Source organism: Paramormyrops kingsleyae, chromosome 20 (genome assembly GCF_048594095.1).
Source record: "Paramormyrops kingsleyae isolate MSU_618 chromosome 20, PKINGS_0.4, whole genome shotgun sequence".
NCBI classification, from domain to species: domain Eukaryota; kingdom Metazoa; phylum Chordata; class Actinopteri; order Osteoglossiformes; family Mormyridae; genus Paramormyrops; species Paramormyrops kingsleyae.
This window is the reverse complement of record NC_132816.1, coordinates 4,467,899-4,493,320: the sequence shown is the minus strand read 5'-3', so window position 1 is coordinate 4,493,320 and position 25,422 is coordinate 4,467,899. Positions and strand designations below refer to the sequence as shown.

Here is a 25,422-nt window from a genome sequence, read left to right as displayed (position 1 = left end):
ATTCTCTGGGTTACAGGACATCAGAAAAACCTGGTTTTGTCAAGTAATGCCTGGCCAAGGTGGTGCAGGTGGATGGGGGGGGGTGTAAAAGGTAAGATCAACACACCATAAACATCCCGGAGCAAGTTAGTCTCACTGACGTGCCTCTGAGAACAGCAATTAAACACACCAGGACTACGACAATGTCACCAAGTCACTCTTAATAGGTGCCTATTGTGAGATTAAACTTCTTATATCAATAGGTGATGCGTTGCACACGTAATACAAGAGCTCCCCCTGGCAGGAGCCATTTGAACTGCACAAGGCAGTGTCCTGTTTTTCAATTATTTAGCTGCATTACAATGAAAAACGTGAAAAGCAACAAAAATGATTTCCATACAAGGATGAAGCTTTAAGTGCTAGTGTTGGACGAAGGCAAGAACTATTACATGCATTAAACGGGGAAGGGGGGTGAAATTGGTAAGATTGGACTTTGAGAAACAATGGGGCCACAAAGGGCTATTAACTGGGGGTAACCAATTTAAAACAGATAAAACACTAAAAAAAGGATGCGGTGATTCTGGAACATTTCGTAGTGTAACAGAGGAAAAATTAAGCTGACAATTGAAGTCCAGGATCGGGAACAGCTAGAGCCGAGCGGCTGTACATTTCAGTAGAGTAACAGCACCCTCTAGTGGTGCATCGTCACCATTTCACTAAGGCCCCGACGGTATTAATGAATATAGCGGTCATTCATTAGCTAAATGTACACCACTTCTCTAGCATTATAGGAGGAATGTAGGCTAGTTGGTGATAAATGGCTACAAACCAGAGGTTTCAGGGGAATGGACACCAAACACGAACAGTTCAAGCTGCGAAAAGGTAAGTTAAAGACTAAAGTTACAACACAAATAGGTATTTATACAATATTTAATGTCTACAAACCACAATGCAACAGCACTCACGCCCCCTCCCAACTTTACACAAAGCAGCCTTTTCCCACCCCGCCCCCCATATATTAAAGTTTTTTTTTTTTTATTAAATGCTTCACAAGTTGATGGGAAATGAATCAAGCACCCATTTCAGCTTTGAAAACAATCCACCTCCCAGAAGTATTCACATATACACACTACAGGCTAAATTTTACAGTTTCAAACCCATATTAGCTGAATTTCACGCAGTGCATTTGCAGGCTAGTTGAATTACGTGCGTAATTTAACGCAACCGGTCGGCTACAAAATCAGCGCCAAGAGTGAATCATACTAACGGGTAAATACATTTATTCAATAAAATGGAGACGCAACTCGCAGAGTAATAAAACCGTCCGAACCAGAGCACTTAAACACAATATTTTAGACGAGCTCCTCTTGGACTTGGCAATACCCCCAGTACTTAAAAATCCAGCATGACGTGGCGCTGGAGATGGTGTCCGCCCTTCACTCCTGGCCAAACATCTCTTGGGACGCGTAGGTCATGTAGAGGAAGCCGTCCTCGTCCTTGTGATCCTTGTAGACCTGCGCCATCGTGAGGGACATGCTGGCAATGCCGTGGTTGTTGATGAGCAGGTAGAAGGCTTGACTTGGCATCAGCGACATCCGATTTCTAAGGGAGGTCACACATAGTATGTAATAGGCTTCTCTTGCAAAAATAAGTGTGCATGACTCAAATGCGTGTTATATGCAAGAATGTACCCGCATTGAAACTGCGCCCAGCGCATTCATTTAAACCCGTCTATATAAAGTTATGAACTACAACCTCGATTTCAAGACCGTAGTCATGGAGTCAACAATGGGATGGGGGCACTAAGCATATCTGAATATTGGGGGGAGAAACGTGCCCCCCCATATACATTATAATTACGGTAATTGCTCACACCTGGCAATGGTCACCAATTTCAATTGAGCAAAAGCCGACAAACAAGCCGACAAAACAAACACAAACATTTACCTTATTATCGTTACAAACTGGGTCATTGAAAGTTCTTGAGGCACCAGGAATTTCGTCTTATCTAGGGGAGGTAGGTATTTCTCCCTCGGATACCTTTCAATTATCACCTAAAAGCAAGCATTTCAAGTCAAATATCAAAACTATCAACTGTCAATGGAAAAATGACGTTTATAAACGGATCAGGATCAATCAGGATTATGGACTTACAGGGATCTTAGTTGGGAATTTCGACCGAATGCCTGCTACCTCTTGCCTTCGTGTTGCTGTTCAGGGCACAGAGTTGCAATTAAACGCACCATTTAAAATTTGGAGGCACTGATTATATAGGTAGGAATCAAAAACATAAATTACCAAAACTTTTCCGCTGCTTGAAAGGTTTGGGTTGCTGCGGCTTGTCCAATGCAGGCATTCTGGTACAAAACAAGGGCAGAACCCTCTTCCACGTGCCTAGCCTGCACCCCCCGACCTATTTAAATAGTTTCAAAGGGCGCTCGCTTTGACGTTTGCGGTGACGTAGTTTGCTCTGATTGCCAAAGCGGCGTTTGACGCTCCGGCAGCCGCGTCCTACAGGACGCTTCGGCTCGCTCATAACTGATTGGGGTTTGGTGACCTAACCTGGAGTTCGATTAATTCTTTGAAGAACCTAAAAAGTGCATTGTGATATATTACGGCTAATGCTAAATACGCTGCTCCATTCAAACCGGATATTCAAATACGACTTCGAATGATAAGATGTATGTGGACCGGAAATTTTACTTTCTCTCTTATTGTGGCTTGTCGTGAAAAAACATAAACTTGTTCTGTATATTTGTTTTACTTTTTCAATTCCACTGCAACAATAATCTCCATGACCATTACTTAATTTTATCATGCTTTCACACATTTTTTTCCATTAGATTTAAAAAAAAACTAGTTTAAGTAGCTGGATATTGCATGTTTTCTGAATCTGCCCTTCTTTAAGAACATTCTTATGGTGTGAAGTTTGAACACTCGGTTCTGGTCCAAGATCAGTGTAGTGCATTAACCTCTGTAGCATCACACACTGATCTGTAAAAAGATTGTTTAGATTTTTATTAGGCTGCTGTAGTTGTAGACTGTGAGGAGCAGATGGCTGCAGCCAGGAGCAGAATGTCGAGTAGGATGGGCAATGTCGAGTAGGATGGGCAATGTTGAGTACGAGGGGCAATGTTGAGTAGGCACAATGTGGGAGGGGTTTATAACAAGGGACCTGTTATCATCTGATACCATAACCCTTGTTATAAAGCCCTCCTACCCCTTGTGATAAGCCCCTCCCACTCGACATTGCCCCTCCCATTCGACACTTGGCTCCCGGCTGCAGCATTATATACTTGTGCCAGTAAAAGCCAGATCTTAGTGGGTATAATTTAAACTGATTTAGTGTAGTTTCTTTCTTTATTGTGGTGATTCATTCATTTATGACTGAATGGGTTCAGGTGACACAATGTATTACGTGTTGGTTTCAGTCCAGTTATCATATTTCTGTGATTCAAGCCAGTTTGTTGTAAATCTCCTTTTGGCTGTAATATCATTTTGTCTGATTTTTCATTGACGATAATATGTTTTTGTTAGCATGTTTAACCACTTTGTGTGTTACAAACAATGCTACATATTTTTGTTTTTGTTTAATTTCGAGCCTCACGTGTCATCAGCAATCTTCAGCTCATCCCAGATTGTTTAGCTGACATGATTGATACCCTCTGGTGTGTCAGTAAAGGTGCAAATATTGAACATGTTCGAATAATGGAATCATGATATATTTCTACGGCACTTTTTTTTTTTTTTGCGGGAATAAACTTTTGATCTCACGGTGCGATTTCTTCTGTTCAGCCTCGGCATCAAAATGTAGTTGTGTAATAGCTGTCGGTCAGAAATAGAATGAGATGTTCCTCATCGGGAACATGCTTAGACGACATGCCCACGTTCCTACACATACACGCCGTGGTGTTCATCTTTTATGCATTAGAAGAGGAAATGAACATTAGCTGCGTTAATAATATACAAATAACTAATAGTCTGTGCGAGTTTATTCAGTTTAGAAATATTTTGATAGTCATTTCTGTCAGTACTATAATGACAAAGTCTGTTGTGGGATTTAAGCCTACACCCTTCCTGTCTCAGGGCTAAGTAAATAAATATCTTAAAGGTGATTTAAGAAATAAAGAAGTCGAAATGCAGCATGTGAGGTTACATTCTTCATCCCTCTATGATGTTCATCATTGTGGTTGGGCAGACAAGCTGGATGTGAAGAGCCAATGTTAGCCAGGTAACAGAAACACTCTGTGCTCTGTAATGCTGTCACCTTTTATGGAAACATGCATGCAATGCTACATGATTTTATTTAGACAGTCATACATGGAGATATTGTAATTGTGTTTATAACAGCTCTATAAATAATCTAGAAAAAGAGGAGTCATACTGATTTGCTGTTACTGTAGGGACCAAACCTTGCATCGATCCTTGCCCTCCAGTCAAGGTAAGTGTCCTATTGATGTAGAAGCACCAAAAATCAGTCAGTCAGCAGACAGATAACAGCCGCAGGAGGAACAGGTCGGCTCTCAGCAACGGTTGTGCAAGTAAGTTTACTGATCAGGGTTACACATGAAGGGGGTAAGAAAATGTTACTTTATCATTGAATTACAGTAGGAGATAACCGTTGGTTAAGCAATGCAATGCATACATTTCCATATCATCTTACAGTATCACTGTATTTATTAAATGGAATCAAAACTGAAATCGTTCAGCAGAATAGATACAACAAGCAGTTTCCCTGCTAGCGATTTTGGGCCCCATGAAAGAATATCATATTGGGCTCCCTATCCAATTATGTTACACATTTTTAGGGCCCTTGTCAGTCAGGGACCTTTGGTATCATTGTAACTTTCACGCTTTATGTTGCCCCTGACGACAAGATAGCGTGGAGTGGACAGCATGGAGGATTGTGGCAACTAATGCAGCTGGAATAGCGGTGCCCAAGCAGCACTGACACACCAGCTAATTCCACCAGTGGAGAGAGATGTTTTTCTTAGAGGGGCTCAGGACTTTGGTGAACGGAGAAGTGATGTTCTAAAGATGTGCATCAGAAAGAGGGACAGAATTTGTTACTCCAAAAAGAACTTTGAGATATGCAGTTCATCTGCCCATCCAGCTTCTCACTGCATTATCCTGGTCAGGGTTATGGGGGGGGGGCAGGTAAATATGCTCTCACATACATTCAGAAGTGAAAAGTTCAGGTTCAGAAAGTACAAATCCAGACCAGGATTTCGTTTCAACCAACTAGTTGAGTATAAAGCAAAGGGCCGGTGTGTGTGCAGGTTTCTGGGGTAACCTTTAGGTCAGCTGTTCAAACCCAGGTGTGAGGACTCTTCAGCCAATCAGTCCTCTAATTAGCAATCTAATTAGGGAGCTGCAGTGAAAACCCGCATACACAATGACCCTTTCTGTATAAGACTGGCCACCCCTGGTATAAAGAGTCATAATCATAGAGTACACAACTGTTAGGTTGAAACAAAGTCTTGGTGTGGATTTGTACTTTCTGAGCTTGAACTTTCCACCTCTTCATACATTAATCGCTATTCAGTCAGGTGGAAAGTTCAAGCTCAGAAAGTACAAATCCACACCAAGACTATGATCGTCGAACCTGTCCCAGGAATCACGGAGCAGAGGCGTGGGACTCCCTGGGTGGGATGCCAGTCCATGACTGGGAAAGCAGGCCATCGTATGCAAAGGGCAATTTAAGGAAACCCCCAGAACACCGGGAGTGTAACTGTCTCTAACTTCGCTTTTTGCCAATAGGAGTGACTTGAGCACCCAGCAAACCTGTAATAAGGGTCCATCAAGAAAACGTGCATGTTTGTGTTTCCACTGTTCCCTGGTTCCCTGAGGACAAAATTTTAGCCCACACACATAAATTTAAATAGTAATAATACATTTATTACAGACCACCCCCCCCGGGAACCGCCCCTGTGTGTCGCTTCAAACTTAGAAAGCTCTTGGATTAATGTATGACTGATCAGGAGACCAAGGAGCTCTTTTTAATAAAAGCCTGACCGATAATCCCCCGCTGAGACCCGCTAATTGCCGCATCACTCCTTATAAATGCTGCAGATGACCCTATATAATGCCCTAACAAGCCATAATTAGCCCGGTCAGGGTCAGTCAGGTTTCCTTAACAGAAGCTTCTGCGGTATGGGCTGCTGATCAGTTGCCATGGGAACACCAATGATTGCGTAAAACCCTATACCTTTTCTGTTTCTGAGTAATATCAATCCTCTGTGCATATAGGGTGAAATTTACATTTAGCAAATCATGAAACACAAAAGGACAAAACAGTTGGTGTTTATTCAAAAAAATAAAAAATAAATGTGCAAAAGTTTTATCCTGGTACAAAAGCATAGATAAATCCAGGTCAATGACAGTGTGGAAGCCTGGTGAGCAGCCGGAATGCCTTTACATGCACCTCCTCTTGGCTGCCTTCACGTATGCCTGCCTTTCCTAGTCTGATGGACGTCCCAAGCACAGAATTTGCCAGGTCTCTCCCTGTTTGTGTGGCTTCACACGCCTACTTTGGTTTCCTCCCATAAATTCTGGATTCACGCTGGATTGATGACTTCCCCTAGGGTGTAGTTATGCATATGCTTGAATATTCGTGAGTGAGAGCCTTTCTGGTGTCATCATGCAGAATCGGAAATTGCATTTATGCCCCCTAGTGCAAAAAATTGCTTTTTAATGAAAGATGAATTTATTTGTGGGAAATTAAGGAGAGAAATTAAATGGTTTACATTTTTCATTCATGACCAGATTCACTGATTCACGCTCCTGTTCGGGGTGAGATTGTTGCCTCGCACCTGTCAGAGTGCAGCTACGAGTGCCGGCATTGCTGTTCATGGATTCTCTACTTTCTGTGTCGTCTGAGGCTCCTCCACGCATTCTGGTGCCATGCAGTTAGGCTAATTAGTGTCTCCAAATGTCTCATAGTCAGCAGTTGAGTAAAAATATTTCATGGGGAATGTTGGGGGTCAAATCTTTGGGGTGCCTCCATGATTCATTTCCTGAGCAGGAGGGTGGGGGGAGGGACTGGAATCTACATACTCGGTAGATTTACCTTTACGTGTGTGAATTTACAGACAACATTTTGGAGGGATTGTCAGAATTTGTGTGTTTGTATTTTTTTCCCATGGTGGGCACGGGGGGGGGGGGTGGGCTTGCCACATGCCTCCCATTACAACTCAAGAGCTGTTCATAATGTCATAATGTGAAGGGCTGGCATCCTGTCCAGGGTGTACCCAGCCCCGTGCCCTGTGAAGGGCTGGCATCCTGTCCAGGGTGTACCCAGCCCCGTGCCCTGTGAAGGGCTGGCATCCTGTCCAGGGTGTACCCAGCCCCGTGCCCTGTGAAGGGCTGGCATCCTGTCCAGGGTGTACCCAGCCCCGTGCCCTGTGAAGGGCTGGCATCCTGTCCAGGGTGTACCCAGCCCCGTGCCCTGTGAAGGGCTGGCATCCTGTCCAGGGTGTACCCAGCCCCGTGCCCTGTGAAGGGCTGGCATCCTGTCCAGGGTGTACCCAGCCCCGTGCCCTGTGAAGGGCTGGCATCCTGTCCAGGGTGTACCCAGCCCCGTGCCCTGTGAAGGGCTGGCATCCTGTCCAGGGTGTACCCAGCCCCGTGCCCTGTGGTGGGCTGGCACCCTGTCCAGGGTGTACCCAGCCCCATGCCCTGTGATGGGCTGGCACCCTGTCCAGGGTGTACCCAGCCCCATGCCCTGTGGTGGACTGCCATCCTGTGCAGGGTGTACCCAGCCCCGTGCCCTGTGGTGGGCTGGCACCCTGTGCAGAGTATTTCCAGCCTCATTCCCTGTTCTTCCTGAGATGGGCTTAGGCCCACCCTGACCAGGGTAAGAGGCTGGATAATGTATGGATATTTCAGTTTGGTGCCCTGTTGATAAAGCACTAGTGAGCCAAATTCTGAGATTAGGGTCACTGGCATATGTTATGAAAAAAAGTTCCACATCTTCTCATTAGGTGGCGACATTGCTACCTACAGTAGGTGTCACACATGAGCCATCTGTCTACACGGTCCCCTCACCCTCTGCTTCACACGCGCTTCAGTTTATGCTTGTTCACAAGTGTTCATTAGTCCTAACTGGAAACTACAGAACCATCCATCCATTTTCTGTATCTGCTTGTCTTAAAACTGAAACCATATTGATTCTTTGCATCATTCTTGACTATTAGAAAGGGTTGAATTTGTAACATTATAATGGTTTGTCGTATGTTGCACTATGGCCATCTAGTGCAGTGTTCCTCAAACCGCTCCTTGGGGAACCCCTAGACAGTCCATGTTTTTGCTCCCTCCCAGCTCCCTGTGGACTGTTTGGCAGGGAGCTGGGAGGGAGCAAAAACATGGACTGTCTAGGGGGTCCCCAAGATCGGATTGAGAAACACTGATCTGGTGAATAGCCGGTATGAGCCCATTTTTCACTGACCTCTAAGACCCATTTGAAGTCAATGTGCAGTCACTCCTGATTCTAGGCATCTACTGTAGGTAGCAGCACCTCTGTGATGGAGATGAAGATCAGGCTTCAATACCCGTGGGCCACGTGTGTTTTTGATGTTCTCTGCCATGGAGGTGTTTTAATCTGCGTGAGTGTTTGGTGACGCAGTGCCTGCTTTCAAAGCCCTCCAGCCCCCCCCAGGGTTTGCTGTCTCCCATGTTCCTCTGCAGGACTGCGCTTGTGTCCCCCCTGCCCTGTCATTCTCTGTGCTGACATTTCAAAGTCTCTCACTGCTCCAGTTGCATATACATTACTGCCGGATGACGAGGCGTGAGCAGATGAGAGGGGACGGCCAGTTTCGAGCCCCGTGTGTGTGTGTGTGTGGGGGGGGGGGGCGTCACACCCATGAACCGCACATCTACACGCCTACTCCATTCCCTTTCCCACACCATGATCCCTGAGTCTTTGCTGTTGGCCTCTCTTGGACTGTCACTTCCACAAGTCCTCCACTAGGGGGCGATGTTTGATTCATTAGATTAGGACACTGTGCTTGAGATCAGGACGTCGCTGGTTCAAATCCTAGGGCTGGCAGAGTGATTTCACCTTTGGGCCCCTAATCAAGGCCCTAAACCCCCAATTGCTCGAGGGACTGGCTGACTCTGCTTTCTCAACTGTACCTCGCTTTGGATAAAAGCCGCTGCAAAATAAAGAAAAAGTACGTGTTGTGAGTCAGGACCGAACCCTGACAGGGAAGCTAGTGGTTTACGGGATTGCAGTCGCCCGGGTGTGGAGCGAGTCAGTGTACAGAGGTGAGTCACGCCGAGAGGGTTTATATAAGCCGGCCTTATGACTCGCACCGCGGCACAGCGAAGCTCACCTGTGATCTCATGACTGCATGGGACAAAGCGCACCAACCCCTGTGCCCCGTTCCTCCTGCTGACCCTCCTCGGAGTTAGTCAGCTGACCCCCAGTCTCATTTCACCCTCCCCATTTTCCATGGTGAGATTGCCTGAATGCTTCTGTTCGACATGTTTGGCGTGAGGAATAAGCAGGACGTATAATTCGCCGTAGAGGAGAGTAGGGATGTAACGGCAGCGAAATAAAGACACAAATCTATGAGTCAGAGCTGCTGCTGACAGCTGCTTATTTAAGGCATATATATATATATATTTTAAAAAGTGCTTATTTATAATAAATAATATTACTCACAATAGCAAACTCCACAATAGAATAGATGCATGTTAGTCACGCCTACTCGCCTGTTGCCTAGAGCAGGGCATGGTTTGTATCGTGTCTGTTTACCGACTGAAACCGTCCTGATGATTTCAGCCAAGCGAATTTTCTATGTATCTTCTGGCTAAATTTTGCAGGCTTGTAATATGAGGAAAGCTGAGATTGTGTGGGATCTGCTATCTCGCCCGTGTTGTTGAGAGAGAGGTGGGGTTTAGTGCAGTAGATGGATCCCGAGGTGCTGAGCACTGGAGAGGCGAACAGACATTGCAGAAGTTACTGTACGGGCAGGTTACTGATGCTAGCTGACCTGGCTGCGTGGCTTTGGACTGCAGATGGAAAACTACGGAGGGGGGGGGGGGGGGCGTGCAAACTCCGCACACTCCCAGGCCTGGAGGTGTGAGGCAGCCATGCTGCCTAAAGAGCCCATATGCCGCACAAAGACACCCGTCAGCAACCCTCATAACCAGTTCACCTAATCTACTCTCGAATGGTCATTTTTTTCTAGACATGTAATTGTGCATCACCTTTCCAAACGGAAAAAGATAAAATGGCATGAAAATTAAAAGTTTTTAAAGTTTATTATTCCTAAATATTTAATAGAAACACCAATAGCCAGATATTTTATAATCAGAAGAAACCATGTTGTTGGCCATGAATATATCAATCATAATAATAATCAAACATATTACACTCTTAATTCTGAATGGGTATTTATGCACTTTGTTGAAATCTCAAACCCTGTCCACTGATGACCCAAAGCAAATCTCATAACGTGGAATTTATTCAGGATCAAGACTCTTGACTTGATGTAACAGTTAACAGCAGATTTAAAAGCTGAAAATCATAATAAATTTTGTCTGAAGCCACAATTATCTGGAATAATGTCTAGATTCTTTAACAGGGATGTCACATTCAGAAATGACAAGCAAGGGTATGAGTTAATTAGCTCAGTGCTTCACTTGACTTCAGGGTGGCCCAGTACTCAGAATTACTTTTAATCCTAATTTTGACATGTGAGCTTTGTAACAGTAAACTGAGTCTGACAGAACATAAGCTCCCTGCTGATACTATGACATTCCAAGTAGCAGAACAGCAAAAGGACAGCTGTAGTGCATGTAAGAAAATTCACAGATGAATATTTCCATGACATGTTAGTGCTTAGAGGTGGTATGGAGAACAGACCCGTTTGCAATGGCTAACACATGTCTCTCCATGGGAGGACACAGCACTGGCTTGTATGTCGTTAAGGACAGGGGAAGGAAAAATAAAAAAAAATATATATATATATATTAGTTAGTGTGGTCAGTTCTCAGGTTCCTGATACTCACAGTGGATATTTGAACCTCCACCATTATGTGATCAACGATTAACCACCCTGATTTTTTTACTTAAGACTTTGCTCAGAATTTATCTTCTACAAATTTTGAATCTCTGACCTTCCTGTTTCATCACTGCCCCGCATTCCTTTGACATGCCACCCAAGATGGTTTCCCCTGACTTTCCAGCCATTGACAGTTGACGAACCTCGGCTTGGTTCCCGCGGCTGCTGGGCACTGATTTTGCAGAGCGAGGCTTTTCCAGATCACCGGTATACAGGAAGGTGCCGGGCAGTTGGTTTTACAGGCCGACGTTTCCACACAGGGGAACATCGTGCCATTTTCTGCAGGATGCTGGGCTGTCATCTGAGTCTGAAGAGCACACATGGAAGGTGGTGGAACTCTTATCCAGTAAGATTGGTCCATTTTTCCACCTGTTTTGACACGCCTGCAAATGGTCTGTGGAATTGAGGCCTTCTTGCTGTAAGGGCCGTAGGAAATGGATGGAGTTTTTCCTTATGCTCTTCAACTCACCATGGATTATGTTTACCCTGAGAACCAGACCATCGTTTTTTATGGAATGCAGCTTTCCATCAGCACAGAGAAATATCACGCTACACTAACTCTGACTTCCCCAGGAATAATCGTCTATAGCTCCGAGGTCTCAGCAGGAAAATGTAACGTGTATTTTCACAAGACACTCCTGTATACAAGAATGAGCTCCAGATTTCCAGAAGTGAGCTTTGTTATCAATTTTACCCTAAATACCACATAAACTTTCAAATACAGAGTGAAAACCTAGTGCTTAACTTGAAAGAATCTTTAATACCAGGAATTTGGTAAATAAGTCATCCCAAAACGTCTCACTTTATTTAAATGAAAACTGTTATCCAAAATTTTTTCATCCATAAATTTTATTTATCCATTCTTCAGCACAGTGTAACAGGTATTTTAGGTTTGGAGAAATTCCTTAATTAATTTCCGGTTCAAGATTAAATTGTGAAAAACATATTCATTTGAAAATGTGATATTTACTATAATAGCCACTAAGCCAGGAGCGGCCTGTAGCCTTGAGATTGGCACAGGTGTGGGGTTATACGCAGGATATTGGCCCAGGAGCGGCCTATAGCCCTGGGATTGACGCAGGTGTGGGGTTATTTGCAGGATATTTGCCTAGGAACAGCCTGTAGCCCTGGGATTGATGCAGGTGTGGGGTTATACGCAGGATATTGGCTGGGCCCACTGGCTGATGCGGATCTCGTTCAGGAATATCAGTATTTCAGCGACTCCTCTGCCCATCTGCACTTCAAAGCTTGAAGCGATTTTGATTTCCATTTACATCAGTGCTGCTATTCATTCATCATTCATTTAACCAGAGGCACTTAACTTAATTAAGCAAATGCATAAAGCCATTAATATATGTCTAATAATTACAGAGTGTATCTTGGAAAGCACAAGAGGTGTTTTGATAGCTCAGACTTATCAGGTTTGTGTGTATGAACATTGTTTTTTCTAAACTTATTCAGGTGAGATGAGCTATTCACTGAATTGTGCACAATAAACTGAGTTATTTTTGAAATGAAATCACTAAAGATGTATTTTATTAATTCTCTGTTTATGTCCATCTAGAGCAGTGTTTCCCAATCCGGTCCCACAAACAGTCCATGTTTTTGCTCCCTCTCAGCTCCCGGTAGCAAAAATGTGGACTGTCTGGGGGTCCCCAAGTACTGGATTGAGAAACACATGCTATACTATGTATGATAGATCTACATATGTCCCCCATAGTATGTTAATAAGACATTTGTTATCTATCTGTGCTCATTTAGTAATTTTACATAGTAAGGATATGATTCTTCGCTTGTAAAGCAGACATTTCAATCAGTCAAACTGTGAAGCATGAGGTGGATAGTGCCCCTTGGGGGGTCCTTTGTGTCTCCTGGGAGAGGCGTCCCCCCTCACACCGGCTCAGAATGATTCTGTCCATTCTTTTTTTGATGGGTGGCCTATTTGAGGTGCTCTCTGATTATGGAGCCCTGACAGGTCCCAAGGTCCAAAGCATGCTGTCACCTTTGCTAACCTGTGCATTCCTGTCATTTTGTCTCTACCTTTCATGAATCTCCCTTTTTCTTCAGATTCAGTATCTGATTCTCAGGCAAAATGGGATTTTTGTTCAGAAAGTGAGCGTCACTTGAGTAATGCACAGATAGATGCTGATACTGTCCAGGGGAGGTGAGGGGGTGGAGTCTATCCCAGGGAAGGTGAGGGGGTGGAGTCTATCCCTGGGGAGGTGAGGGGGTGGAGTCTATCCCAGGAGAGGTGAGGGGGTGGAGTCTATCCCAGGGGAGGTGAGGGGGTGGAGTCTATCCCACGAGAGGTGAGGGGGTGGAGTCTATCCCAGGGGAGGTGAGGGGGTGGAGTCTATCCCTGGGGAGGTGAGGGGGTGGAGTCTATCCCAGGAGAGGTGAGGGGGTGGAGTCTATCCCTGGGGAGGTGAGGGGGTGGAGTCTATCCCTGGGGAGGTGAGGGGGTGGAGTCTATCCCAGGGGAGGTGAGGGGGTGGAGTCTATCCCTGGGGAGGTGAGGGGGTGGAGTCTATCCCAGTAGAGGTGAGGGGGTGGAGTCTATCCCTGGGGAGGTGAGGGGGTGGAGTCTATCCCAGGAGAGGTGAGGGGGTGGAGTCTATCCCAGGAGAGGTGAGGGGGTGGAGTCTATCCCAGGGGAGGTGAGGGGGTGAAGTCTATCCCAGGAGAGGTGAGGGGGTGGAACATATCCCAGGAGAGGTGAGGGGGTGGAGTCTATCCCAGGGGAGGTGAGGGGGTGGAGTCTATCCCTGGAGAGGTGAGGGGGTGGAGTCTATCCCAGGAGAGGTGAGGGGGTGGAGTCTATCCCAGGGGAGGTGAGGGGGAGAAAAGCCACAGAACACTGGGGGACATGCAGACCCCGCACACATGGAGCAGAAGCGGGATTTAAACCCCCAGCCCTGGGTGTGTGTGGCGACGGTGCTACATTGAGTCAATGTGCCGCATAGCTTAAGAGGAGCAAATGTTTAAATCCTCTGAACACATTTCCCAGGTGCATCACATTAATCTAAAGAAATAGCTATAAATAAAAGCGTTGGGCCAGCCCCTCTTGCCTATATTGTTGGAAATTCACAAAAATACTATCAGTTCCCAGTTTAAGAATGTCCGCCTCACAGACAACTCGTACTTACAACTGGACTGCATAAGTCAAGTCAAGAGTCAAGAAGTTTATCGTCATATACACAGTAAAAAACATGTACATGCTGGAACCATGTAATGAAATTCTTACTTTGCTTGCTCACCCTTCGAAAAAGATACAAAAATAGAATTTAAAAAAAAATTACAAAAATTGAAGAATCACTCGATAAAGGACACAGTGCTAAATGACGTACAGTAAGAGTTGGATATGAATATGATATGAATATGAATATGGATAAATAAAATGAATAAATGAATAAAGCCTATTACATTCAAAATTTGGCTTTATGCTATGGTTCATTATAACGAACGAATGCACTACTTTGTCACGCTCAGGAAAACATTGCATGGCTTCAGCTTGTGGTACATTACCATATGTTATTATTTTTATTATTACTGCATAATAATAACTATAATAATAATTATTATTATTGTTATTATGATTGTTATTATTATTATTGTTATTATTATTATTATGTCCTGTATTATTGTTTCTCTCACTACAAATTTGGCTTAAAGACTGACTTTAATTGAAGGAATTGCCTGAAATCCTTTTTATTTGCAAACACAGAGATTGCTGGGGAACTCTGACAGGAACTTTGATGAAGCATTCGGCTAATGATCAGCAGTGTCTGATCAGCATGACATGCAGGGAGAGACGTCATCACTAAGGATCAGCGGTGTGTTGGTGCGGGTACCACAGGCCCTGGGGGTGGGGGGGCGGGGGGGCAGCCTGGCACACAGCTAAGCCTGTCAGCCTGATCTGCAAATGCTATTTCATTAGTATTAGTTGCCGTCAAGTCAATGTCGACTCCCTGCCACCACATATACGGCGTTCCTCCAGAAGGTCCTATCTCAGAGACACTAAGCACAAGTAAAATATCTAAAAGGGAGCGCCACAAAAGGGGATATTGTAGTCAGGCTGCACTCTGCAAATGGCTAATGGCATCTGGCAAGGCACAGTCACAAGTTCAGGGCTGAAGGAGGGAAACTGTGCCGCCAAGTGGGCAAGAGATGGGATACGATCATGTGATAAGAATCGCCCTTCATGCTGCTCCAAACAGAGTGTGTGCGTGGCACTAATCCAGGGCTCTGTAACGCCCCGCACACTGGGGAAAGGGTTCTTGCTGTCTTATTGAATTTCAGGGAGCCCTCGTTCCTATAGAAGGCGAGGCTTATGCGAATGTCAGCCTCATGTTACAGTGTGATCATCACTGGACAGTGTCGCATAGGGCAGGGCGACATATCCATAAAATATCACATTGTGATTATGAGCATTCATATCAACGTTACTTTGAGTACTGTGAGTGTCATGGTACAGCTGACACTCTTGCTTTCTTGCATAATTAATGGATATATTGTAGTATTTTAAGACAAATTTCATCAAGGCATGTGACTGTTGTTGCCGTAATTTATCATTAAACCTGTTACATGATCCAACTATTAGTAAAATAATAATAATAATAATATAACCAGTCATATTTTATTGTTTTCTGCATAAGAATATCATAATAAATATCGATATTGTGAAAATCTGTATATCTTTGAGAATATTGTGATATTTTAAGGGCATGCCGGCCAGCCCTATTGCTGCCTTTCCATTCTGTGGGAGGGGCATCTTTCAGCAGAACAACACCCTCCTTCGGTTTGAAGTTGTCGGATAAGTGTGTTGCTGATGCCATCCCTGCTTACTCATTCATTTCAGTCCCACTGATTTATGGGAAATTCTGGAAGGATTCCCAAGACGGCGTCCGGATGCCGTGACTCACGCTGGCTGCACATGCAGTTCTGCAAGGCAACTCGTTCTCCTGTCAGTTCATCCGATATGTGGCCATTATTTGTCTCAGTGGTTGCTTTTCCTTTAACATTCAGGTGTGTATTTGTGTACTTCAACAAAGTACACAAAATAAGCTTTGATGTTAAGAAGTTGTGTTACCATTAGTATAGAACAAATGTGGACTAAATACATCACAAAATTAATACACTGTTTTACCTCAACTGAAATATTGCCGATCCATTCCAGAACAAGCATTTCCTTAAATGTTTTAAAAAGTATATACTGTATATATCTTGTTATCATCATGGGAAATAATAATTTTTGTCTGTCCTTGAGATGAATCATCTAGGTGTCCTGTGGAAAATTTACCTCCTATTGTTGGAAGTTTTGGAAAGGAAAGAGAAATATCTGTACAAGGAAAGATTGATTGTCTTGTTGATTATTGTGATAATTATTTTGTTCATACAAACAGCTGGCATGCAAACTACTGTTGTACGTGAATCTGCCGCTTTCTATAGTCTGCAACTATGATTTTTTTTTGTCCATGAGGAATTGACCTGATACGCTATAATCTGAGATGCACATAACTGGTAAAAAGTGCACATTTGCCATATAAAGCGATATATGCTGCAATTTCTTGTCATAATAGCACAAATGCATATAAAATAAGTTTAAAATTGTTCTGTTATGACAATAAATTGTTGCATGTATTGCTTTACATGGCAAATGCGTACTTGCATACCAGCTATGTGCATCCCTTGTTATAATGTCCCAAAGCTGCTGATCCTCATTCACAGTGGTTTTCACAGCATGGAATTATGACAGTAGAAATCTCACACTGGCCAATGCCCCTGGCCACCATATGTGGTGCAGTAAATGTGAACAGTTTTGTGATTAAATCACTTGGTATAAAACTCCACTGCGTGAACATACTGCTAAAACTGGCCAACCTGATATTCACTGGTCAACAAAGACAATGTCATGTTTTTGAATTGAAGCCGCTACATTTTTGGGATTTGTGAAAATCAGACATAATGACAGAGATCAGACTGAAGCAATACCTCAGTCAGAAGAAGGGATGGAAAGTCCTGTGTTTTGCTAGATAATGAAAAAATGATCAAATTCCCCTTTAGTCATTTGTTTTAATGATCGTTGCCTTGACTTTCAACTGGAACTAGTCCATCAAGTCATTAAGCCATTAAGTCAAGGGAGGTGATGTTACATTTATATAATTCCTTGGTAAGACCCCACCTAGAATATTGTCTGCAGGTTTAGTCACCATACCTGAAGAAGGACATTGCTGCCTTGTAAAAGGTGCAACGTATGGCTACGAGAATGATTCCTGGTCTTAGAGGAATGTCTTATGAGGAGAGGTTAGCTGAGCTGAATCTGTTTAGCCTTGAGCAAAGAGACTAAGGGGGGACATGATCCAGGTATATAAGATTCTAACAGGTCTGGATGCTGTTCAGCCAAATGGCTATTTCAATATTAGTTTAAATACTAGAACTCTTGGCCATAAGTGGAAATTAGCGGGAGAACATTTTAAAACAAATTTGAGGAAGCACTTCTTTACACAGCGTGTAGTTGGAGTATAGAATAGTCTTCCTACTAGTGTAGCGGAAGCTAAAACCCTGGGTTCCTTTAAATCAGAGCTAGATAAGATTTTAACAACTCTGAGCTATTAGATAAGTTCTCCCCAAACAAGCTTGATGGGCCGAATGGCCTCCTCTCGTTTGTAAATTTCTTATGTTCTTATCACTTCAAGGGAGTTAAATAGCATTTTTAGAGGATAATAAGCTATTAAATCTTAAAACTAATCTGCAGTGCAGTGATGGATGGCCTTGGATGGTGATTGTAAATGTGAGAGGTAAAATTGCACTTAAGAGCAGAAGGATTAATTTCTCAAAAATTGGCCAAAATGGAGTGTAATGAGAGACAATGATGGGCAACTTGGACAATAGACCCATTCATCCTTTACGCTGCTTGTCTAGGGTGGTGGGGTCCGGAGTCAATCCTGGAAACAATGGCCGCAAGATATGTATAATAACCCAGGATGGAGCTGCACCCCTTCGTAGGGCACACATATACCAATGAAGTTCAAGTTCAACACTTTATTTGCCATTTTCTCAGGTAGAGATATGTAAAGTCACTGGAATTCTTGTATGGATCTTTCAGTCAGTATGCATACAAAAACACATAATAAATACACATACTATAGTAATAAATATTAAGGATATAAAAAGACTCTCTGCCAGTGTATGCATGAATATATACCCTTTTAATATACATATATAAAAAGTATAAGTGAACTCTAACAGTGTGTATAAAGATATATATCCATTAATAAATGTAAAAAAGTATAAACAGACTTTACCAATGTGTATACAAATATCACACAATCACACACGGAGTCACACCTACAGACAATGTAGCAACTCCGTTCACCTCAGAAGGTTTTGCACTTGTTTAGGACGTGTAAAGCACTTAGACCAGCTATTAAGTGGGTGTCCGCTAGGTACTACAGTTACCTCTCATTCAAGTCAAGTCAAGTAGGTTTATTTGTCATTTCAGCCATATACACAGTATACAGTGAAAAGAAACATTGTCATCCCAGGACCAAGGTGCACGAAAAAGGACAGAAACAACACGGAACTACACAGCTGCAATTTGCAGGACACGACAACATACAGTGCAGTCGACAGTAGTAACTGTGCTGGTCTGAATGGATATTTGAATAAACAGCATTATTACGGATATAGTATTATGGCATTTACTGCATTCTAGCAGCAAAAAATAGTAAATAAATAAATGTGTAAACAATAGTAGGAGTGGGACAGAGAGTGTGCAGTTCATAATAAATGGTATATGAAATACAGTTTGTGAAATCTGACAGCCTGAGGGAAGAAACTGTTTCCCATCCTGGCGGTGAAGGCCTGTATGCTACGGAACCTTTGGCCAGACGGAAGGAGGGAGAAGTGGATGTGGGAGGGGTGTGTGGGATTGTCCACAATGCTGGTGGCTTTGCGGATGCAGTGTGACGTGTTAATGTCTGGCACAGAGGGGAGAGAGACCCCATGATCTTATCTGCTGTCCACATTATCCTCTGTAGGGTCTTGCAGTATGACGCAGAGCAATTCCTGCACCAAGCTGCGATACAGCTACTCAGGGTACTCTCTATAGTCCCGTACCGAGCCCCGATGCAGCTACTCAGGGTACTCTCTATAGTCCCGTACCGACCCCCGATGCAGCTACTCAGGGTACTCTCTATAGTCCCGTACCGAGCCCCGATGCAGCTACTCAGGGTACTCTCTATAGTCCCGTACCGAGCCCCGATGCAGCTACTCAGGGTACTCTCTATAGTCCCGTACCGAGCCCCGATGCAGCTACTCAGGGTACTCTCTATAGTCCCGTACCGAGCCCCGATGCAGCTACTCAGGGTACTCTCTATAGTCCCGTACCGAGCCCCGATGCAGCTACTCAGGGTACTCTCTATAGTCCCGTACCGAGCCCCGATGCAGCTACTCAGGGTACTCTCTATAGTCCCGTACCGAGCCCCGATGCAGCTACTCAGGGTACTCTCTATAGTCCCGTACCGAGCCCCGATGCAGCTACTCAGGGTACTCTCTATAGTCCCGTACCTAGCCGCGATGCAGCTACTCAGGGTACTCTCTATGGTCCCGTACCGAGCCGCGATGCAGCTACTCAGGGTACTCTCTATGGTCCCGTACCGAGCCCCGATGCAGCTACTCAGGGTACTCTCTACGGTCCCGTACCGAGCCCCGATGCAGCTACTCAGGGTACTCTCTACGGTCCCATACCGAGCCGCGATGCAGCTACTCAGGGTACTCTCTACGGTCCCGTACCGAGCCCCGATGCAGTTACTCAGGGTACTCTCTATGGTCCCGTACCGAGCCGCGATGCAGTTACTCAGGGTACTCTCTATGGTCCCGTACCGAGCCCCGATGCAGCTACTCAGGGTACTCTCTATGGTCCCGTACCGAGCCCCGATGCAGCTACACAGGGTATTCTCTATGGTCCCGTACCGAGCCCGGATGCAGCTACACAGGGTACTCTCTATGGTCCCGTACCGAGCCCCGATGCAGTTACTCAGGGTACTCTCTATGGTCCCGTACCGAGCCCCGATGCAGCTACTCAGGGTACTCTCTATGGTCCCGTACCGAGCCCCGATGCAGTTACTCAGGGTACTCTCTATGGTCCCGTACCGAGCCCCGATGCAGCTACTCAGGGTACTCTCTATGGTCCCGTACCGAGCCCCGATGCAGCTACTCAGGGTACTCTCTATGGTCCCGTACCGAGCCCCGATGCAGCTACTCAGGGTACTCTCTATGGTCCCGTACCGAGCCACGATGCAGCTACTCAGGGTACTCTCTATGGTCCCGTACCGAGCCACGATGCAGCTACTCAGGGTACTCTCTATGGTCCCGTACCGAGCCCCGATGCAGCTACTCAGGGTACTCTCTATGGTCCCGTACCGAACCCCGATGCAGCTACTCAGGGTACTATCTATGGTCCCGTACCGAGCCGCGATGCAGCTACTCAGGGTACTCTCTATGGTCCCGTACCGAGCCCCGATGCAGCTACTCAGGGTACTCTCTATGGTCCCGTACCGAGCCGCGATGCAGCTACTCAGGGTACTCTCTATGGTCCCGTACCGAGCCGCGATGCAGCTACTGTGGTTATGTGGATGTCCTGCACTGGACTGGCATCCCATCCAGGGTGTCCCCTGCCTTGTGCCCTGTAATGGACTGGTATCCCATCCAGGGTGTCCTCTGCCTTGTGCCCTATGATGGACTGGCATCCTATCCAGGGTGTCCCCTGCCTTGTGCCCTGTGATGGACTGGCATCCTATCCAGGGTGTCCCCTGCCTTGTGCCCTGTAATGGACTGGTACCCCGTCCAGGGTGTCCCCTGCCTTGTGCTCTGTTATTCCTTAAATAGGCTCCAAGCTCACCATGACCCCATTTTGGGTAAGTTGTGTAGAAGCTGGTTGAGGGATTTCAGCTTAGCGCTCCTTGCTCTTTTATTCTATAGCTGGGCCCATCCCATGATCAGATCCATTGGTTGGAATTACCCGTCCATAACAATTATGCTCTCTGATGGGAGTGGCTATAGCATTTTAATGACTGAGATTGGATAATTATTTGGGGGAGGGTGGTGGGCTGAGACAATTGGATCAGTGACACAGATGAATTCCAGGGATGCTTGATGGGAAAGAAGGAGTACTGTGACCATGCTGAAGCCACTCCAAGGAGAGAATAAACGATTGCAGATGGCAAGAGGATCTAAGGCCATTTTGTGTTTGCCTTTTGTGCAGATTTCTAAATACCAATGCACATTTAAAAGTGCTTACTGATCAGGGAAGGTCACTATCCAAATGGTATCTTCATTCAAGTATGAAGCCTATACTGTTTATATACTATGCATTTTCGGCCTCAAAGCAATGAAATAATACATTTCAAATATTGAATGTAGATATGACCAGCTGCAACATCTGAAAATTTTCTCAAATTTTAGGCTGTTGAATTGCAGTCTCTTGGCATTCTTTCAACCGGCTTCCAGATGTACCCACCTGGAATGCTTCTCCAATATTCCTGAAGAAGTTTCCAGAAGTTCTGGGCTACCTTGCTCTTACTTTTGATCCAACTCATCCAAAACCAGCTTAGGGTTCATATCTTGTTGTTACTTTTCAGTAATTACTGTATATTCACACTTTTTACTCTTACTGTATATCTATATACACTCACCTAAAGGATTATTAGGAACACCATACTAATACGGTGTTTGACCCCTTTCGCCTTCAGAACTGCCTTAATTCTACGTGGCATTGATTCAACAAGGTGCTGAAAGCATTCTTTAGAAATGTTGGCCCATATTGACAGGATAGCATCTTGCAGTTGATGGAGATTTGTATGATGCACATCCAGGGCACGAAGCTCCCGTTCCACCACATCCCAAAGATGCTCTATTGGGTTGAGATCTGGTGACTGTGGTGGCCATTTTAGTACAGTGAACTCATTGTCATGTTCAAGAAACCAATTTGAAATGATTCGAGCTTTGTGACATGGTGCATCAGAGGATGGGTACATGGTGGTCATAAAGGGATGGACATGGTCAGAAACAATGCTCAGGTAGGCCGTGGCATTTAAACGATGCCCAATTGGCACTAAGGGGCCTAAAGTGTGCCAAGAAAACATCCCCCACACCATTACACCACCACCACCAGCCTGCACAGTGGTAACAAGGCATGATGGATCCATGTTCTCATTCTGTTTACGCCAAATTCTGACTCTACCATTTGAATGTCTCAACAGAAATCGAGACTCATCAGACCAGGCAACATTTTTCCAGTCTTCAACTGTCCAATTTTGGTGAGCTCGTGCAAATTGTAGCCTCTTTTTCCTATTTGTAGTGGAGATGAGTGGTACCCGGTGGGGTCTTCTGCTGTTGTAGCCCATCCGCCTCAAGTTTGTGCGTGTTGTGGCTTCACAAATGCTTTGCTGCATACCTCGGTTGTAACGAGTGGTTATTTCAGTCAAAGTTGCTCTTCTATCAGCTTGAATCAGTCGGCCCATTCTCCTCTGACCTCTAGCATCAACAAGGCATTTTCGCCCACAGGACTGCCGCATACTGGATGTTTTTCCCTTTGCACACCATTCTTTGTAAACCCTAGAAATGGTTGTGCGTGAAAATCCCAGTAACTGAGCAGATTGTGAAATACTCAGACCGGCCCGTTTGGCACCAACAACCATGCCACGCTCAAAATTGCTTAAATCACCTTTCTTTCCCATTCTGACATTCAGTTTGGAGTTCAGGAGATTGTCTTGACCAGGACCACACACCTAAATGCATTGAAGCAACTGCCATGTGATTGGTTGATTAGATAATTGCATTAATGAGAAATTGAACAGGTGTTCCTAATAATCCTTTAGGTGAGTGTATACATATATCTGTACACGTATGTAAAGTGTGGGCAATATTAACAGTAAAAATACAGGTGCAACATTCCATTTCTGTGATCTACAGTTATAGACATATAAAGCCACACATATACAGGGATAAAGCATAACATTAAAGCCACTGACAGGTGAAGTAAATAACACTGATTGTGTCATTACAATGGCATCTGTCAAGGGTGCCAGTTCTTGAAGTTGATGTGTTGGAAGCAGGAAAAATGGGCAGGTGTAATGATCTGAGTGACTTTGACAAGGGCCAAATTGTGATGGCATGCAGTGGTCAGTACCTACCAAAAGTGGTCCAAGGAGGGCTAACGTGTGAACAGGCGACAGCGTCATGGATGCCCAAGGTTCATTGATACACATGGGGAGCGAAGGCTGGCCTGTCTGGTCTGATGCCACAGCAGAGCTACTGTATCACAAATCGATGAAACAGTTAATGCTGCCTATAATAGAAAGGGGTCAGAAAACACAGTGCATCACAGCTGGCTGCATATGGGGCTGCGCAGCCGCAGACCCGTCAGAGTGCCCATGCTGACCCCTGTCTACCACCACGTGTGCCTACAATGGGCTTGTGAGTGGCCAAAGTGGATCATGGAGCAACAGAAGAAGGTAGCCTGGTCTGCCTTTCTGTTACATCATGTGGACAGTCAGGTGCATGTGTGTCGTTTATGTGGGGAAGAGATGGCACCAGGAGGCACTATGGGAAGAAGGCAAGCTGGCAGAGACAGTGTGATGCCTTTGGTAATGTTATTCTGGGAAACCTTTGGTCTTGACTATCATGCAGATGTTACTATGACATATACGACCTGCCTAAACATTGTTGCTGAACATGTTGACCCCTTATTGGCAATGGCATTCCCTTTCAGCAGGACAATGCATGCTGCAGCACTGCAACAATTGTTCAGCAATTGTTTGAGGAACATGACAAAGAGATCAAGGAGTTCCCCACATCTCAATTTGATAGAGCAATGGAGCATCTCTGGGATGTGCTGCAGAAACAAGTCCCATCTATGGAGGCCACACCCCTCTCCTTACTGCTGCTAAACTTTTGGTACAAGATACCACAGGACACCTTCAGAGGTCTTATGGAATTTATACCTCGACAGGTCACGGCTGTTTTGGAAGCACGAGGGGGCCCTACACAGTGTTAGGCAGGTGGTTATGACTGATTGGGGTACATACTTCCATGCACACATACAAGTGTGACTCTTATGACTAACTTGTCAAATTCAAGTTAAGGGCCACGTTTAAATCGTAGAATAAATCGGAGACAGAGGCATGGATGAGCTGGTGGGTAAAGCGCTGCGGTGCACTGATTTCTCCACGCTGTAGGGGGCAGCACCGCGTCGGTCGGGAGCGAGGTGAACCGGCTGCACGGCGAAGGAAGAAGAAGAAGCGGCGGCGGCTTTGACGTCACTGAGTGACAGCTAGCTGTCAGAGTGAGTCGCCCCCACCGCCACCTCCGCCAGCGGTAGCTCCGGTCCCCAGGCAGAGAGCTCGTCATTTTCTCCAGTTTTGTTCAGTCACACAGACGGAGAGCGGACTCGGCGGCGGTGGAGAGACCCGTCCGACGGATCAGTCGAGCCAGCTCTCCGCGAACCGGTCCTGGACATGGACGAGCAGGCTGGGCCCGGCGTCTTTTTTAACGCCAACAACAGCTCCGTACTGCCCGGCGGCGTGAAGGGAGCCCAGCCCGCCGAAGGCGGCCCCGGAGCAGGCGGAGGAGAGGCGGCCAGGGCACAGTACAGCATCCCGGGGATCCTGCACTTCCTGCAGCACGAATGGGCCCGGTTCGAGGTGGAGAGGGCGCAGTGGGACGCGGAGCGGGCCGAGCTGCAGGTAACCCCGAGCCGGGTATCGCGCCGACCGGTTCCATACCGCCTGGCATGGGCGCTTTCGCTTCGTCTGCGTATTTTTGTGTATTTTAGTGTATGTTTGTGTGTGTTTGGGAGCCAGCTGCTCCTCCGGCCATGGCGAGCCGGGAACCCCTAGCCGGCCAGCGGAGCCGCGTCAGACGGCACATAAACACCGGCGGTGCCGCCTGGCTGCTGGTCAGCTGCCCGCTTCTGTTTATACATAGAGTCTGTCTGTATACTTGCACGCAGTGTTAAGGAGATTAAAGCAGCAGTCAGTTAGTGAGTGTGCGTCTAGTCACCTGGCTGTTTATTCTGACGCCCCCTTGGGGCGGGGGGGTTGTGTGTGTGTGTGTGTGTGTGTGTGTGTGTGTGTGCGCGCGCGCGCGTGTGCGTGTGTGTTTATACTGTGTATATAGTGTGTATATAGTGTGTAGGCGCGAGGGAAGCACCGGCCGCCGCTCTTACCAGCACGCATGGCACATACATGTCATGCTGGTGAAAGTGTTTCATCAGTCGTATGTCTAACCGAAGAAAAGCCCTTCTGTGCGCAGAACCCGGACTCAGAAAACGCAGACCGATGAAGAGTAAAGTACTTTGTGCCGAGATTAAATA

At 45.6% G+C, this 25,422-nt stretch overlaps 2 protein-coding genes across 3 annotated transcripts in view; one reads left to right on the top strand and one right to left on the bottom strand.

Annotated features, from left to right (window-relative positions):
• Positions 1–1,242: 1,242 nt before the first annotated feature.
• On the bottom strand, positions 1,243–2,407 carry map1lc3c (microtubule-associated protein 1 light chain 3 gamma). The gene is made up of 4 exons (XM_023796188.2): positions 2,278–2,407; positions 2,134–2,189; positions 1,927–2,033; positions 1,243–1,581 (listed from the first exon to the last, which is right to left on the bottom strand). The coding sequence occupies exons 1-4, from the start codon at positions 2,333–2,335 to the stop codon at positions 1,416–1,418; spliced, it is 387 nt and encodes a 128-aa protein (XP_023651956.1). The 5' UTR covers positions 2,336–2,407; the 3' UTR covers positions 1,243–1,415.
• Positions 2,408–24,346: 21,939 nt separating this feature from the next.
• The window catches only part of strn (striatin, calmodulin binding protein), a 59,097-nt gene continuing 58,021 nt past the window's right edge, over positions 24,347–25,422 (top strand). For both annotated transcript variants that reach the window (XM_072703274.1, XM_072703273.1), the window contains exon 1: positions 24,347–24,793. In XM_072703274.1, coding sequence (XP_072559375.1) covers positions 24,566–24,793 — 228 coding nt within the window. In that variant the 5' untranslated portion in view covers positions 24,347–24,565. The remainder of the gene's footprint in view (positions 24,794–25,422) is intronic.

Coding starts and splice junctions, on each gene's coding strand:
- map1lc3c (XM_023796188.2), bottom strand. CDS start 2,335: ATGCCTGCATTGGACAAGCCGCAGCAACCCAAACCTTTCAAGCAGCGG. Junction 2,190..2,277: donor CAAGCAGCGGAAAAGTTTTG/GTAATTTATGTT, acceptor TGCCCTGAACAG/CAACACGAAGGCAAGAGGTA. Junction 1,582..1,926: donor CAGTTTGTAACGATAATAAG/GTAAATGTTTGT, acceptor GACCTCCCTTAG/AAATCGGATGTCGCTGATGC.